This window comes from Enoplosus armatus, chromosome 12, assembly GCF_043641665.1.
Source record: "Enoplosus armatus isolate fEnoArm2 chromosome 12, fEnoArm2.hap1, whole genome shotgun sequence".
NCBI lineage: Eukaryota > Metazoa > Chordata > Actinopteri > Centrarchiformes > Enoplosidae > Enoplosus > Enoplosus armatus.
The window spans coordinates 16,407,305-16,422,741 of record NC_092191.1 but is presented as its reverse complement, the minus strand read 5'-3'; the positions used below and the strand labels follow the sequence as shown (position 1 = coordinate 16,422,741).

Below are 15,437 nucleotides of genomic sequence, written 5' to 3'. Positions count from 1 at the left end.
CATCACCCTTGTCACATGAGCACCAGTCTGAGAACATTTGGCCGTATGCTGCTGGTCTGAAACACAGGGAATATATGGTAGACAGATGTATGTATACAGAGCATGTCTGCCTCAAGCTCAGCATTGTCCCTAGTAAAAATAAAAAACTTACATCCTCTCATTATTTCAGTTTTTCTTGTATTTTCCCTCAACCCTCTAAGCTTCGGGTCGGCCTCTGCACCACATACAGTAGAATCCCTCTATATTAACATCATCTGCACAGCGTGCATTTCCTGGCATCTCCTGATTTCATTAGCGCACTGCTTCCATCAATGTATGTCTTCCTCGTCAGTTGTGTCTCTGGCTAATAATAATCCAGCATAATTAGAAAATGAAGAATGGGCCTGCCAGCATTCCCAGCAGTGTTTTCTGAAACTGGAAACTTTCCTCTTCTGCCTAAGTTTTTGTTTAAATGAAATGTCTGCATATTAAAGGAGATGAATAATTAGTAGCCTTAAAGCTTCTGATTATATTAAAATTTCATCTGACTCCTGAAGAGCTTTAATTTGTGAGGTGCGCACAATGTTTGGTTTATTAGGTGGTAAAGGGAACAGCTTCACAATTGGGGAAAAAGTAGATATCATTTATTGAGTGTGATTATTTTTCTCAGATGCAACAGCTGCCAAAGTGAGATCACGTACATGTACATGCTGTCTGTTTTCCAAATTTCCACAGTGTATTCACATCTATCTGCCTTCTATAGGAAGAGTGAAGTGTGAATTAATAAGCCCCTTTGCTGTTCTTCCTCATCTACAGTATCCTGTTTTCACCATAGCTATCACCTTTAATAAGAATTGTTGTTAATGACTTCTGTGGCTGTGGTGTAACCTTTAGCACTCCAACCTGCTTGCTGTATGTCTCACTCTCACAACACTAAGAATAGGTGGGATGTCTTTCAAAATTTCCTAAGACATTTTTATTATACTTTTCAACCTTGCTATAAATGTATTCACTGAAGCCAAAATCATAAGTGCTAGAATCTGACAACACTACATATGGCTGACGCATACAGATGTCAGCCAGCTGCTCCACCTGTCTGTAAAGAGAAACACTGTCGAAACAACCAAGCTCTGTTTGTGTAAGGATTATCTGTGTATGCCTGGACACTGTGTACCACAGACTACTGTGGCTAAGCCTATACTATAAAGCATTTTGACAGCTAGCTTGATAGCAGCTCAAAAACACATTGAAATTACTTTAGAAATAAGGATCAATCCTCACAATCCATGCAACCAAGACGTCTTTATTCCAATATTCTCCCAAATAATTTGTAGAAAACAAACAAGAAAAACTCCACCATGACTGTTTTTAACTTGAGTTGAGCCTCAGAATAATAATTAAATATTGAATTGCCATGGATGCATGGCTATATAGGTAGAGACTTTTATTACATAACATAACCTATAGTTTATACTGTATATGAATGTAGGGCTGCAACTAATGATTATTATTATTATTATTATTATTATTATTATTATTAATAATAATAATAATAATAATAATAATAATAATATCTTTTAATCTGTTGAATATTTATTTTGATTAATTAATTGAAAACATTCCAGCAATCAATGTGGCTTCTTCAAATTGCTTGATTTGTTTTGACCTATTGTCCAAAACCTGAAGATATAAAAATGTTGATTATAGACTTAACATCGCAGCACTAGATTAATAGTTGTGTTCAAGTGTTGTACTATTGTATTTTGTGATTTGATTATTGTTTCGGTATATTGGTCGCAACAAAGGGATTACTCAGAAATACGTGGAAAGTTAGATATGGTTGCATTGCCAGATGTTAGTTTAAGCTGCGTGTCTATCGACACACACATCACCCTGTTAACTTGAGGCAGGTTTTAAGCAGCAGCAAGCTTAGGATTACAGTGGCTTAGATCCTTTGACCTCTCCCTCCCACCACCCCAGAGTACCACTCGATTGAAATAGATTCAACAGACTTTTATTCAAAAACAAAAGAATTTCTCTCTTCATCCTTCTTTTCCCACCCCCTGCCCTTTCCTTCCTGTTGGATTCTCAAATTCCTTTAAATGAAAAATGATTCTCTCTTTCTTGGTATTTTGTACAACAGACAGTCCCATTTTGCCCCCCCCCCCTCAATGGGGAGGAAATGAGTTGTGGGAGCAGATTCCTCTCACACAGAGATCTCAGTAATCGTGTGGCTGCGTGTCACCAGCACACCACAGTGACAGCAGATTTTAATTAATCCCACATCCCACCACCCTGTTCTGCCCATTGGTGGCTTCTCCCCCAAACTTTTCCCTCTTAACTTTTTTCTGTGTGTTTGACTGTGTGTGTTTGGATGATGCGGTGGGGGGGATTTCTCTAACTGCAGTCTCTCAACCCGCTACAGCGTTGTGTGCATGACTTGTGTAGTTTCAGGATGACACTGCTGTCACTTTTCCACACTTCTGAAAGCGGGAGACAGCCCACTAACTGCGTTCACGTGTTTAAACCCTCCGATGTCAGCTCCACCAACTCTGTCTCCAAGAGTTCGGTAACTGTGACTGAAACTATGTGAGTACACCAAGTCCACATGAAATGTTAATAAGCCTTTGTGGTGGTTGGCCTACACTGGGTCAGGGATGTTACCCCTTTGCTGCACTGCAGGGATCTTATGTCGAGGTGCTTGAGGACAGCGAAATAATGAGGCCTTGAAGTGTCTGCGTTCTCCTTCTGGTGCCCTGATGAATGGTGACAGGTTGTATTTACAATCCTAAAAGGTGCTGACACTGCTGGATTCTGCACGTCTTGGAGAAGAACCAAAACATTGCTACCCTTGAGCAAACGTCTATGTGTTAGCCCCGGCTAAGGTGTGGAGGAGCTGCTGTCTGAGTGAACGAGGGCTATGATAGACTTCTCTGGAGAGATGGACAGAGCTCTCGCCTGAAGGCCAGTCAGTCAAAAGGTTAATATCAGACCTGCTGAGGTAGAGTTCTGCCCTGCTCAGTCTTCTTTCTCAAAAAGTCTTGGGAGAAGAAAGCCAGGTGTATGAGTGGGAGAAGCCTCAGCATGTAATTGATGTAATTAATATTGAGCTTTTTGTTACATCAATGTTATTTAGTAGACTTGGTTAAGACAGTGCTGTTTGATGGTCAGCATGGCATGTTTCCCGTCATTGCTGATGAGCTGATTATGTGAGGTTGTTGCGTTTTCTTCTTTTTCCCCCTGAAAGCCAAAGTGAATAAACCAGCTGCAGATGAACACTGCAGATATAAACCATGGCTTGCTATTCAGTATGACTTGGCTGTAGCAAGCATTAGGTTAGCAAAGTGGGCTAAACTTGCATGCGATTAGGCTGTCAACATCTGAAAATAATGAGCTGCAGACAGAGCCACATTGGCATGCAAATACTGTACTGACATTTAAAGCTGGCTTAACATAAATGAGAGAGGAGAATGGATCGAAGAGGAGCTCTGGCCTCCCACTGCAGAGCTGCAGAGCTGCAGATCTGCGGGGGGTAATGGACAAGTTGGACCCGTCAGAACCTTTAGGAATGAAATAATTATTCCCCTGCATCAGACTTCATGGACAAATGGGACTGAGGGTCGATTAAGTTCTAAGGGAGACGTGGTGTTGATCTCATAAAGGGCATCAGGAGATGTATGGCCTCTTACAAGATCATTTAAACCACTTAATGGAGGACAGGAATTAATGGCTGCCATAGAGCAGAGTCAATTATATGGATATTTTCATAACATATTGTGTATAATTCATAGTGTAATGGCACCGACACCAATCATCCCCTCTGCTTTTGTTTTTGTTATAGCCTGTTTTAAATGAGATTATTGACTCTGAATTTTGGAGTATAGAATAAGTTGCTGTCTTCATGCAGTGATATAGATGCGTTGTCATTGTCTGCCATTGGGAGGTGGCACAGTCTTGATGACGGTGGCTCTTGTTAATTTGTATTAATGTCAGATAATTTAGAGTTGCAATGGATGTATGTGCACGCCTTGTGCTCTCAGGCAAAAAATTGGATTCATTAAGAAGACGAAGGAGCTGGTTAGGTTTTTTGGCCCCCTGGTTTCAGGTCACTGAGTAATGTGAAGAGATGGAGAGGGTCTTGGCCTGGAGGATGGGGGGAGCTGGTCAGAGACAGAGTGGAGAGGACAACACCCCCACACAGGAGCACATCACTCACACTGACACGTCTCTCTCCGGACACACTGTTTTCGCCCCTCCGCTCTTTTACAGCTAGAACAGACTGTGCTTGTGACTGAGAGCGACAAAGTCACATGACAGTCTTGGGACAACTGTGAGGAAGGGAGGTGATGGCTTTAGGTTATTCTGCTTGCATGCATATCAATCAGGGTGATTGTTTGTGTTCATTAGATGTGTGAACAATGTGCACTGGTTCCCATGAAAGCACAAGTGATCATAACTACTATAACATTCATAATTCCACATAAATAGACAAAAGCACACTCACTCATGCAGACATCCGCCTGGGTTAGCATGAGCCTCTCATTGTCAAATGCATTTTCAGGTGGCTTGAAAATCAAAAACAACCTGTCCCTTTTGTTTAAGAGTTTTCACCTCCTTTGGCCATTGTAAAATGTGCAGGAATAGTCAAATGACAAAGTCAAATCAAGTCAAAATTTGTTGACATGTCTTTGTGGATCCCATCCCAATCTGCAATTCCCATCAAAGACACTCATTTGCGTGTATCTCCTTGACCACACCGAGACATTCACAAGCATTAATAACAGCACATTTGAACATCAACAGTCACAGTTTTCTTGTCTTTTTTACACCTCATACACATGAACACACACACACAGTCGAAGCAAATTTTACACATTGGCAAAAGTGCAGACTTTGTGTGAGGCCCTGAGCCTTGGTTTGGCTTCTGACCTCAGCACCACTCTGCTCAGCATTTAGAGGCCATTAAATCGTGGGTCTGTTTGATGTGCAAGCTGTGTGCAACAGGATATGAGGGAACAGTGAGCGCCCCTTTTATTTTTGTTTTGAATGTGTGGTTGTTTTTGGCATACTAGTCTATGTGTTGATGAAGCACACTTTTTACAAGAGTTTAATAACAAGGGGCTTTTATTCTGTGTTTTCTGCTGTCTTTTTAGAACAACACTTTCAATATGCTTACGTTTTGTAAGACAACCCCTTTGACTGTACAGTATGACCATTAATTAGTATGTGACCAGATTATTTAACTTTGATAATTCCATAACGCTGTTGATTTGTGTCACCCTTGTGTCAAATCCAAGCAATTTCTCTCGTTTTGTAGAGTTTATTAAGGCAGCCTAGCCCAGCATGCCTTATCATGTTGATAAATCATCTCACTTGAAAATGGCAAATTAAAAAAATTCTAATTGGTTCTCTCTGTATTAACTCATTGGTTTAACCTTATGATGGGAGCCTTTGTGTGGTTCTGAGGGCAATTAAGCCATTAGCTAATCATCTGACCTTTTCTTCGTAGTGTTTTTCCCCATCATTTCTGGCGTCCCCGCTGAGACTGCCCTGATATGAATGCCAGGGGGTCTCTCCTGAGCAGAGCATCCTTATGGTGGACAGGTTGCCTATTAAAGTCCCTGATGACTGGCTATGTTTTGGGGGCACTGATATGCATCCATTTTTCATCTCTTGAGATCCTTGAACTGAGCATGACCTTACCTCATTGACCTCTAATCAGTCATATGGCCTGTGCTTTTTTGATCCTACTAATGGTGTTGACGGAGAAGAGCCATCACCAGCTATTGGCAACGGTGAGGTCAACCAGGGGCGCTTTGATACGAGCATCTATAGGAATGCAAATGTGACCGGCTGCCTGACCAGTACATTACAATAGGAATAACAGCGGCCGGGGGCAGACAGTGCAGCTGCCCCCATTAGTTTTAAACTCTGGGTTACATAAAAGACAAACATAATTAGGTTCTGTGTGTGTCACACAGGAGACAAATGCATGTAGCATCTTGTGTTGTTTAAAGACTTGTCTGACCTCAGTGGGAACATGAGAGTGATTAAGGAATTGTTTAAAAGGACAGATGGGTCAAGGGTCATGAGTGATAAGTGAGGTCACACAGGGTTGCCAGAAGCCTGGTTCATCAATTTTGCCTCATACTTGGGTCAGCCAAAATGCACAAAGCTGCTCTGGTTAATGTATTATTATCAGTGAAAGTCACCACAATAGCATGCTCCTTTCACCGTTTGGCTAAACTGTAATTTATCACACAGGTGAGGGACAATGTGAGAGCGGCTCTCAGAGTTTTAAAGTGGTCTATATACTTCAGTCGCTATGTGAGTTATTTACTTAATCCTAAGAGCTAATCAATAACACATAAAAGACTGCTGCTCTAGCTAAAGAAATTGCAGTGATCACATTGATACACAATGTTTGTAGTCTTTCTGGCTCAAAAATAACACTTTAACATTTTAACATGAACAAACATTTTATGAGGTTCTTGCAATTACTAGACATATGGACATTGTGCCGAAGCAATAGAGCCCTTTTTCATTTCTCAACATTTGTAGAGCCGCCTCATTCATCAGGGAGATGCTGAAACTGTGAAGCCAGCTGAGATCTCCCCTTACACATTTTCAGCTAGGCCGATAATAGCAATGAGAAAACCACACCGTGTTTTGTTTGGTTTGATTTATCATAGCACATTATATTGTTTCTTTTATGTTATGGTGGAAGGCCACCGTAAAAAGTGGGATAAATGTTATCTTTGATGAGGATGCTTTGGCAACTTTAGTGTAATAAAAAAACAATTACCAACATTGCAAGGTTTTATCATGTAGTTTTCCTTTGTGTTCAGTCAAATAACAAAAAAAATATTGACAACATTCATGTGGAAACTATTCAGATTCTAAAAGTAGACCTTCTGTTTACTTTAATTCCAAGTCAGTGTAATATATATTTTTAGTGTAAAGGGCAGGGTTAGTGTATACTTAAGGTTTGGATAGCTTGTGCAGCTTTTAGCGGCTCCCCTTACTGTAATTAAAGCTTTCACTGTGTTAAGAGCTTGTGGGTGTGTGAATGTGGGTATGAAATATTTTTTCTGTGATACATTCTGAAAACTTTTTTTTGCCTTTTTGTGGGCGAGTCTAGCGAGTATAATCTGTAATGCATTGACTATATGTTAGCTTTCACAAGATGAAAGTCTGTTGAATAAGTTTGTAAAATGGACTAATAGGCTATTTTACTGCTTTAGCATGTGTACCTTTTCATGGGCGCTTGCCCGGGTGAGCTGCAACCATGTCATTAAGTTTGCTGCCTGGAGCCCAGAGCAGTGTATATATACTCCGTCCTCTGCAGGGACGGGCATCCCCATCAGGGTCTGCATGTACCACCCTCCATATGGTGGCTTGTCATTAGTTCTCTGTTGCCCTGGTGCCTGGGAGGTTCATCAAACCCTGGAGTCCAATCTCTCCACAGCCCTATTTCTACTCTGCTGTGACATTTCTCTCTCTGGCCAATCGGATAAATCACACATGGCTTCACCGCACGAAAGAGCAGCAGCAGCCTCAAGCAGATGTTGCTCTGCTGACTGCCTGTGGAGTGGAAAACTGGGTTTCAAGAACAGTATCTGAGTTATTGTTAAAGAGTTCACTATGTCTTGGAAGTGGAGATGTGGTTTTAAGGCTATGAGCTAAGACGAGTTCAGATCTTTGTGAAGGATAAAAATGCAGTAGGTTATGTTTTTCATCTCCAAGCATTTTTAGGTTGTGTGCTTAGACAGTAATTTGAGATATGAATGAATAAAACAGGTCCCCTGTAGCCGTCTTTTTTACTCCAGGGCAGTTCACGTTTGTACAAAGATAGAATAATTTTGAGCATAAAAAATTGAGCAATCACTGCAGAGCATGATGGGATAATAGTAACTGAACAGAACAATAAAAAACAAAATGTTATTTTGAGCTGGCTTTGTTGTACTCAAGGTAAGGAAGAGCAATGTTATTTTTGTCCACTTTTATTCTGTAATATGACCAATATTTTCATATTCAAGTGTGTATGAAAAAAAGTCACTGGTTTCTTAAAAAGCTAAATACAATAAGCATTGGATCAAGGCACATACAAGACTGGCCAAAGGGCATACAATGCACTTTGGTTTTCAATTGTTAAGAACAGTTAACTTCAAATTGTGGAAACATAAATGTGTGTTCATTTGGAAAATAATACAAAATAATACTCATAACAAGGAGTTGCTGACACTGTGGTAATTCTAATGAAAGCCAACATGTTTTGTCTTTTTGGCCTGGTGACTAGAATGACGTATGGTACATGGTACTAAAGAATGCCGCCATTGTCGTTTGGCCATTGTTGGCTTGTACAAATAGAGATAGTGGGGGGTCCTCTGTGTCAGCCTGTCCAGTCTACTTGTTTTGAGGAGTAGAGAGCTCCTTAAGGTCGGTGTGCTTTATCTGCCCTGTGCTGTGGCCTACAATCCTATCAGAAACACTGGAACCCTGCTTGGGTTGCTTTGCTGTGTTTCTTCTTCTTGCAAAGAGAAAAAAAATAACACACTGAACAAAGCAGAGAAATAAAGCATGGCACCTCATCTTTAGTTATTCATACTTCATACCAGGTGAATACTAGAGCAAGACTCTGTAAAATGTGGAGACAGCTACTGACTGCTCATTGTTTTAGAGGGCAACACGCCTGCTTTGCGAATTAGTTGATCAGCTGTGCCTTAGTTTACTTTATGTCATTTTTTTGCCTTTTTGTTTTTCAGACAGCCACAAAGTTAAAAGAATGACCTGTGCTTATACTACAAGGTTTTCTAAGGTCTGATTGTTCAACACAGCAATGAAAACCCACTTTCACAGTTGACAAGTCATCATATCTCAGTAGAACACAGAGTTTCTTTTAGTTGGTCGATAACCTTAAGCAAAGGAAATACAGTACAAATTACTACAAATCCCTAAAATATAGAATTGCAGTTAGTTACAATACCCACTGATGGTTCAGTGATGACCTGCAACTCAGACGTTCTCCGTCTTCATAAAATGTCCTTAAATATAAATTATATGGCAAATGTACAGAACATTGCTTCCTTAGTCTCATAGATCCAGTGTTTTGTAAAAGTCTTGCCACTCTGTTTAAGTCACGCACTCATCATGAATGACCATGCGCAATATCATGAATGGGAATGGTCTGAATCTGGTATTCCACTGTCTCTGTAGCTCCTGTTGTTAATACTGTTCTCGGTATGTGGGCTTTTGTATAAACTCAGGCCATTAGGTGGGAAAATCGTGTGTATCACAAACTCCTCCTTGGACACAGGCAGGTGATTTATAGGTATCATTTGAAAAGAAGTCTCTCGTATCTCTAGGATGGAATTGTCCTTCTTAGTGCCAGCTTCAGCATAGTCATCCTTTCTCCGACGGCCTTTGTTGTAGGTGCAGTTCCTGGAAAAAAGTGAACCGTTCCTGTGGACATACCAACACACCAGTGCCAACATAATTATTGCCAAAAGAGCCACAGCCCCTCCAATGATAGCAGCCAAAGGCAGACTGGAATTTTTGTAAGGCTCTTTCTCCTGCTCTCTGTTTAAAGTTGTAGTCGGGTTGTATGATTTGTGAGAACCAGTCTCTGTCTCTATGCAAACAGGGGTCTCGTCTGACAGGTAAATGTTGCTGGTCTCCATGGGAACCATGCATATCCTATAGGAAGACTCTGGCTCCAGCGCAGTGAGCAGGTACTCCGTCCTCTCCCCCTGCACAATGGTCTCAGTGATGGAGCCAAAGGCAGGGCTGTGTCCCAACTTTAGCCAGCTCAGCCGTAGGGCAGTCATGGGCTGTGACACCCTCCATGATATGTGTATTGTATCTGCACTACTTGACTTCACACTGATGGTGATGATCTTTCTGCCTGAAGAGGTGGTAGTGCTGTGGTATTTCTTACCGATGTCAGGGCCTTTTACTACAGGCCTTTTAGTCACAAACGAGGGCCACTGTGGCTGTGAGGGACGCACAGTGTTGGAGACTGTGCTTGTCTCATACGTGGGGATGATTTCTGAATCTCTGCAGTCAAACATGTCTGTAGTTAGGTCTTTAATTGCCATGCCTTTGACCTTATCAGGACCCTGGCACATGAAGCCACGTACATTCACCTTAGACGGCAACGACCGCAGCCAATCACGCACCCATTTCATCCTGCAAGTGCATTGCCATGGGTTGTTGCGTAGCAGGAGCTGTGTGAGATTGTCCAGATCTTCAAATACACCCTGAGGGAGGCTGCTCAGGTTGTTGCCAGACAGGTCCAGGCGATACAGCTGCCTAAGGAAGGCAAAAGCCCCAGGCGGGACCCGATTAATGTGATTATCTTGTAGCTGCAGCTTCTCCAAACTGGTGCCTGGCAAGTTGGCTGGCGGTGATGTCAAGGAGTTTCTCACTAGCGAGAGCTCAGTCAGGTTGATCAGGTTGATTAAAGCCATCTCCCCAATCCCACGGTTGTTGAGCAGGTTACCATCCAGGATTAGTCGTTTCAGGTTGATGAGATCTTGCAGCGACTGCTCTGAGATGGAGGAGATGCGGTTGTCATCAAAGCGCAGCTCCTCAATGCTCATGGGTAGGCCTGAAGGGATGGTACTTAGGTGGTTTCTGGAGAGAAAAAGCAGTCTGAGGTGATTACTATCCCTGAAGGCCCCCTCCTCTATGCTGACTGCTGATACAGAGTTATCATCCAGGTGCAGTTCCTCAATGTAGGGAATTTGGGCTAAAGAGGCATGAGTAATCATCCGGATGTTGTTCTCCTGAAGGTGGAGCTCTTTTAGCCCAAGAGGAAGGTTGGTGGGGAACTCATCCAGATTGTTGCAGTAAAGGTAGATCTTCTCCACATTTGAGAGCCTGCGTAGCTCTGCAGGAATGCCCGAACTCTTGATGCGATTGTTTTGCAGAAACAGCACTGTAGCATCCAGGGGTAGACCAGTAGGGATGGAAGTCAGGCCACGGTCATTACAGTAGATGAAGGTCCCGTCACAGCGGCAGGCTGAGGGACATGAGGCGGAGGTCACCAGGGGGTTAGCAAGACCCAGCAGCAGCCCAACCCTGATGAGGAAGAGGATAAAGGCCTTGCATTGACGCACCATCTTGAAGCTGTGTTGCCTGGCAGTCTAATCACTCAAGAGCCCCTGGGGAGAAGACACAAGGGTACATTTAATGCACAAGGCCTTTAAAGGAGAGCCAAATTCCTGTTCTCATAATTGCTGGGTGTTTGAAATGCTGCCTGCAGCACTTTCTAGATTAAACAACTGCTGAAAGAATCAGTTTGAATTCCTCCTATTAAATTGATATGAATTCATCATTAGGATTGCCAGGCAGTGAAAATAAAGTGAAACTTTTTAGATGAATTTTTTTTCTTCAGAGCTGGCTTTACATCATCTATAGCTTTCCTGGGATTAGGAGTTTAAAAAGTAACCTTCATTAGAAATAGAACTACTTTTTGTGTTCTTCTTTTTGATAAGAAACGTTCCAACTTGTGAGCTCTGTGAATTGAATCTCTGTGCCTCTGCTTTTTGGCCCTGACTTGTGAAATGTAATAGCATTCCCTAGTTGTTTTACACGTTTCTGTATCTCAAGGCTGCCTTTCATCGCTACAGACCAGGAGGGTGAACAAAGTCAGGCTTTGTTGATGAACTGTTGTGGAACGGACATACTCTTAAGTCCTGTTAGATCATTACGCATGCCTTTCACCATTCAAATTCTGGGCTTTAACTAGCCTTTTACACGATAGGGAAGAAATATCTATCCTCACAGAAATTAAGCTTGATAAAAGCCTTCAGCACATTCAGATCCAGGCAGGATTCTTGCACAGCACTGTGTTAATGATCTTTGTAACTGTGGTATGTTAAAAATTTTGAAAATGTAAATCTTAAATCTTTTTTTAAAGCAAGATATTAAATTTCACACTTCATAAACCTATGGCAGATTTTGAATATTGAAATTTACAAAACGGTGATACAAAGCAGATGGTGCCAACTGACTGTCTGTTTCTTTTTTCACTATCGATGTGTAGTTACCTTTTAATTAGGCTAATACTGATTTATTGCTTTAATTATGCATTCCTGCCATGACCTCTCTTCCTGCACGTCTCATTAGAAATTGTGGTCTGGTCAGTGAAGTGTAAAGAAGCAAAGCAATCCGTATTTGTCATACCTGATTTATACGATGTGGTAAATCCTTTCCAGCCACCAAAAATCCAATCAAGTTTTCCTCTTGAATTTGCTATTATCCTTTCTGAAAGGAGAAGTTTGTCCAAGGGGTTTCTGGTGATATCCTGACCTGGTCAGTGTTTGCTGAGCTGATCCTTGTTTGGACGATGACCTCCTCTGTGTTGTCAGAGGCTCATGCTTTCATTGCCTTTACCATGGCAGATAAGCCTGTAGAAAAAGCATCCCTTCTCACTGACAAAGCATGCGCTCTCAGGTAATATTAAAAATCCTAATGGGTGTTGAAATTGTCGAGCTCAACAGCCATAACCGCAAATTAGATTTTTTGGGTGTCGTATAGTGATCCGTGTGTAGGACAGGGTGAGCTTTAGCAAAGGCTCCTTTTTGCAATCAGGCCCAACAGGCATGATGAGTTGACACAAAGCTGGTCTGAGCCATGCCAATCCCCTGTGCCACAGGCTCAATCCAGGCCTGTTCTCTTGTGTACTCCAGGTCTTCAGGTAACCCAGAATCCTCTGCTCCCTTGTCGAGCCTGTGTACACATTAATCCAGGGCTCTGGTCCCTTTTCCTGAAGTAGATAACCAATGTTCTCCTTTCCTCAAGGAGCAAAACGGGGCAAGGTGCTTATCCTTCTGGGCCCAGCCCTCCTCACGCATCTGCAGCTTGACTCATACTTTGCACTCCTCACACCTGGGATGGTGCTCTGAAAAACAATCAGAGAAAGACATATTTAGTGCCCACATTCAGTCATTACAAAATCATGTTTGGAGGATCAGGTAACGAGAGAATAATCTTTCAAGATTGATGAAAGACATTTATTTTGCACCCAGCAGGAGTGCAAGATAACTAAGTACAAGTGAAATGAAATGTTTGTGTTAGTTATAATTTTTTCAGTGAACAATTTAAGAATCATTTCAGTCACTGATTTCAATATAAAACCTTAAGTGAACTAGATATTGACACTGGGGATGTCTAATTAAGTTTAGGAATGTGTTTGATACTCAACTCTGACCTCCCTTACATTGTGAATTCTTATTTAGAAATACCCTTTCCCTTAGCCTACGATTTAGTCTGTTGACCTTTTACAGCCCGTTACTCTAACAGACCACACTTCTTTTCTATGGTGATACATGAAAGAATGTCTATGCATACGAAAGACAACAGTGATCTAGACCCCAACACAATGGCTGAGGGTGGAGCCCCTTTGCCCTTCTCAGTCCAGTTCACTGCTTAGCTGAAGCCTTTGGTGTTTTTACAAGAGAACCAGTCCTGCGATTAAAAAATGCAGTCAGTGCTAGTTTAAAAACAACACTCGTCCAGATTCCACAGGAGGAAAAACAGATCCAGTCAGTGCTTACTGAATTACTCACATTGTTAAAAGCACTCAAGACAAATGAGGCCCATTTGAATTTTGTATGGAGAAGAGGGTGGCTGTTGCATCCATCCCTGTCACTCTCAGCTCCTCTTTGTGACCCCCTCCCTTACATTCTGTCAATGCTGTTTCTGTTTGTAAAAATAGAATTTCCTTTGCCAAAGAAAATGTTATGTTTCCTCTTACAACACAATAGCTTTGAGTCCTTATATGTAACCGTCCCTGTGACCTGCTGGCAGCCACTGTGTGTTGTAAAACACGTAAAGGTAAATTAGGAACAAGGGTCCCAGCCATTTAACAGTTGTAGCCCATGACAAGGAGAAGATTAGGGAATTGAGAGGCTTGTAACTTGATTACAACTCCTGAGATGCTGTCTAATAATAACGCCCCCCCTCCTTCTGTTCCATCTAAACACGGCCCCTCAGTCCAATATTACATTTAGTAGTAGATTAGAGTCTGCGGAAAAAGCACCAGATGTGACCTCTACTAACTTCTGGAATAAAGTAGTCTGACAAGGGAAAAATTCAGTAATGGAGTTTTAGAAAATGGCGTGATGATATAGGGATATGTGCTGTCTGTCTGTTGGAATGAACTTTTAATGCAGCACTTAGTCAAGCTATTTCAATTTTAAATAGCCCTATTCACCTCATTTTGTAAAGTTCTCCATCCTCTGAATATTATATGTAGTATGTATGTAGTCTTGATTTAAATCCTTGAATTCTTAGCGTTACATAAAATAAAGTAATTTTCTCTGCATTTCTGTCTTATCAAGGGAGCCCAGCAAAACCTACCTGCACTCGGAATAATAGGCTTTTAGGGCTGTGACACTGGATGATTCTCTGCATCAATATCCCCATATGACATGGTTCAACATCTCCAGTTAGTTTGCCTTTCTTTGGCCACTGCAACTGTGTTACCTGCTGAGATAATGTAATCTGACTCAGTGTCCAGAAGAAGGGGCAAGGGACGTAGTTGTAAGCTGGTGTGCTGGTGCTGGTATAAATATAGTCAGAAAGAACCAAATCATATTGTATCATAGGCCTCAGTGTGATTTTATATTGTGGGTGATTTATCAGACGTTTGGTTTTAAAGCATGCACGTCATGCTACGAGGAGCATAGTCAGGCCTAGATGCTTGGATGTGTTTTCTCCTTTTCTTTTTCCACGCTCATCGGATTTCAGGAGAGTGGCCCCTCTCTATTGTTCGCTACAAGGCAAGCATGTGGACCTTGTAGCCTCAACAGAGGGGGTTTACATATTAAAACATTTTATTCACGCAATTTAAAAAGTCCTCTAATTTACACTGTCTTTGCAAGCCTTTTCTATTGCATTTACGAGTAACATATACCCATGGAAATGCGCACCGCCTCATACACACGCTATGTTCATGTGCACACAATCATTTTGAGAGCAATGGAGGCTGAGTTAAACATTTTTAGTGATGGATGTCTTTCTTCATCGTTCTAATAAGCTCTGAGGGCCGGCAGGAGATTTCTCTAGCAGTCAAAGTGGCTTCTGCTTCATTTAATCTGAACTGGCAAAGTTAAATTGAGCATCCTGGTAGAATTGTGTGTGTGTGTACAGCTAGTTACCTTTCAGTGGAGAGCGTGGGAGGCTCACACAAAGCTGGACACTGATAGCCATTGTGAGCTCAACACGCATAAATGCACATTAGTCTGCATTAACAGAGCCCAAGACTTTGTGCCCCCCAGTCATACACTGCACAAGAAAGGCTTTGGAAAAACTCAAATAGAAACAATTTCATGCCTGTCAAAAGTATTGCAGATTATAATGACTTTTAGTTGCGTAAAATGCAGAATAATATTACATAGGCTGCATTTAGGGGGGAGAGAGCTGTAGAAGTAGTAATGGCTGACTGTTAA

At 41.7% G+C, this 15,437-nt stretch overlaps 2 protein-coding genes across 8 annotated transcripts in view; one reads left to right on the top strand and one right to left on the bottom strand.

Moving 5' to 3' along the window:
• macrod2 (mono-ADP ribosylhydrolase 2) overlaps nt 1-15,437 on the top strand; it is a 371,857-nt gene that overhangs the window by 56,479 nt on the left and 299,941 nt on the right. The gene's annotated exons all lie outside the window — the stretch shown is intronic.
• flrt3 (fibronectin leucine rich transmembrane 3) lies at nt 7,967-11,102 on the bottom strand. The gene has a single exon (XM_070915838.1). The coding sequence runs from the start codon at nt 11,100-11,102 to the stop codon at nt 9,150-9,152; it is 1,953 nt and encodes a 650-aa protein (XP_070771939.1). The 3' UTR covers nt 7,967-9,149.

Bases quoted from the DNA above. Each gene is read 5' to 3' on its own strand.
- flrt3 (XM_070915838.1), bottom strand. From the start codon at position 11,102: ATGGTGCGTCAATGCAAGGCCTTTATCCTCTTCCTCATCAGGGTTGGG.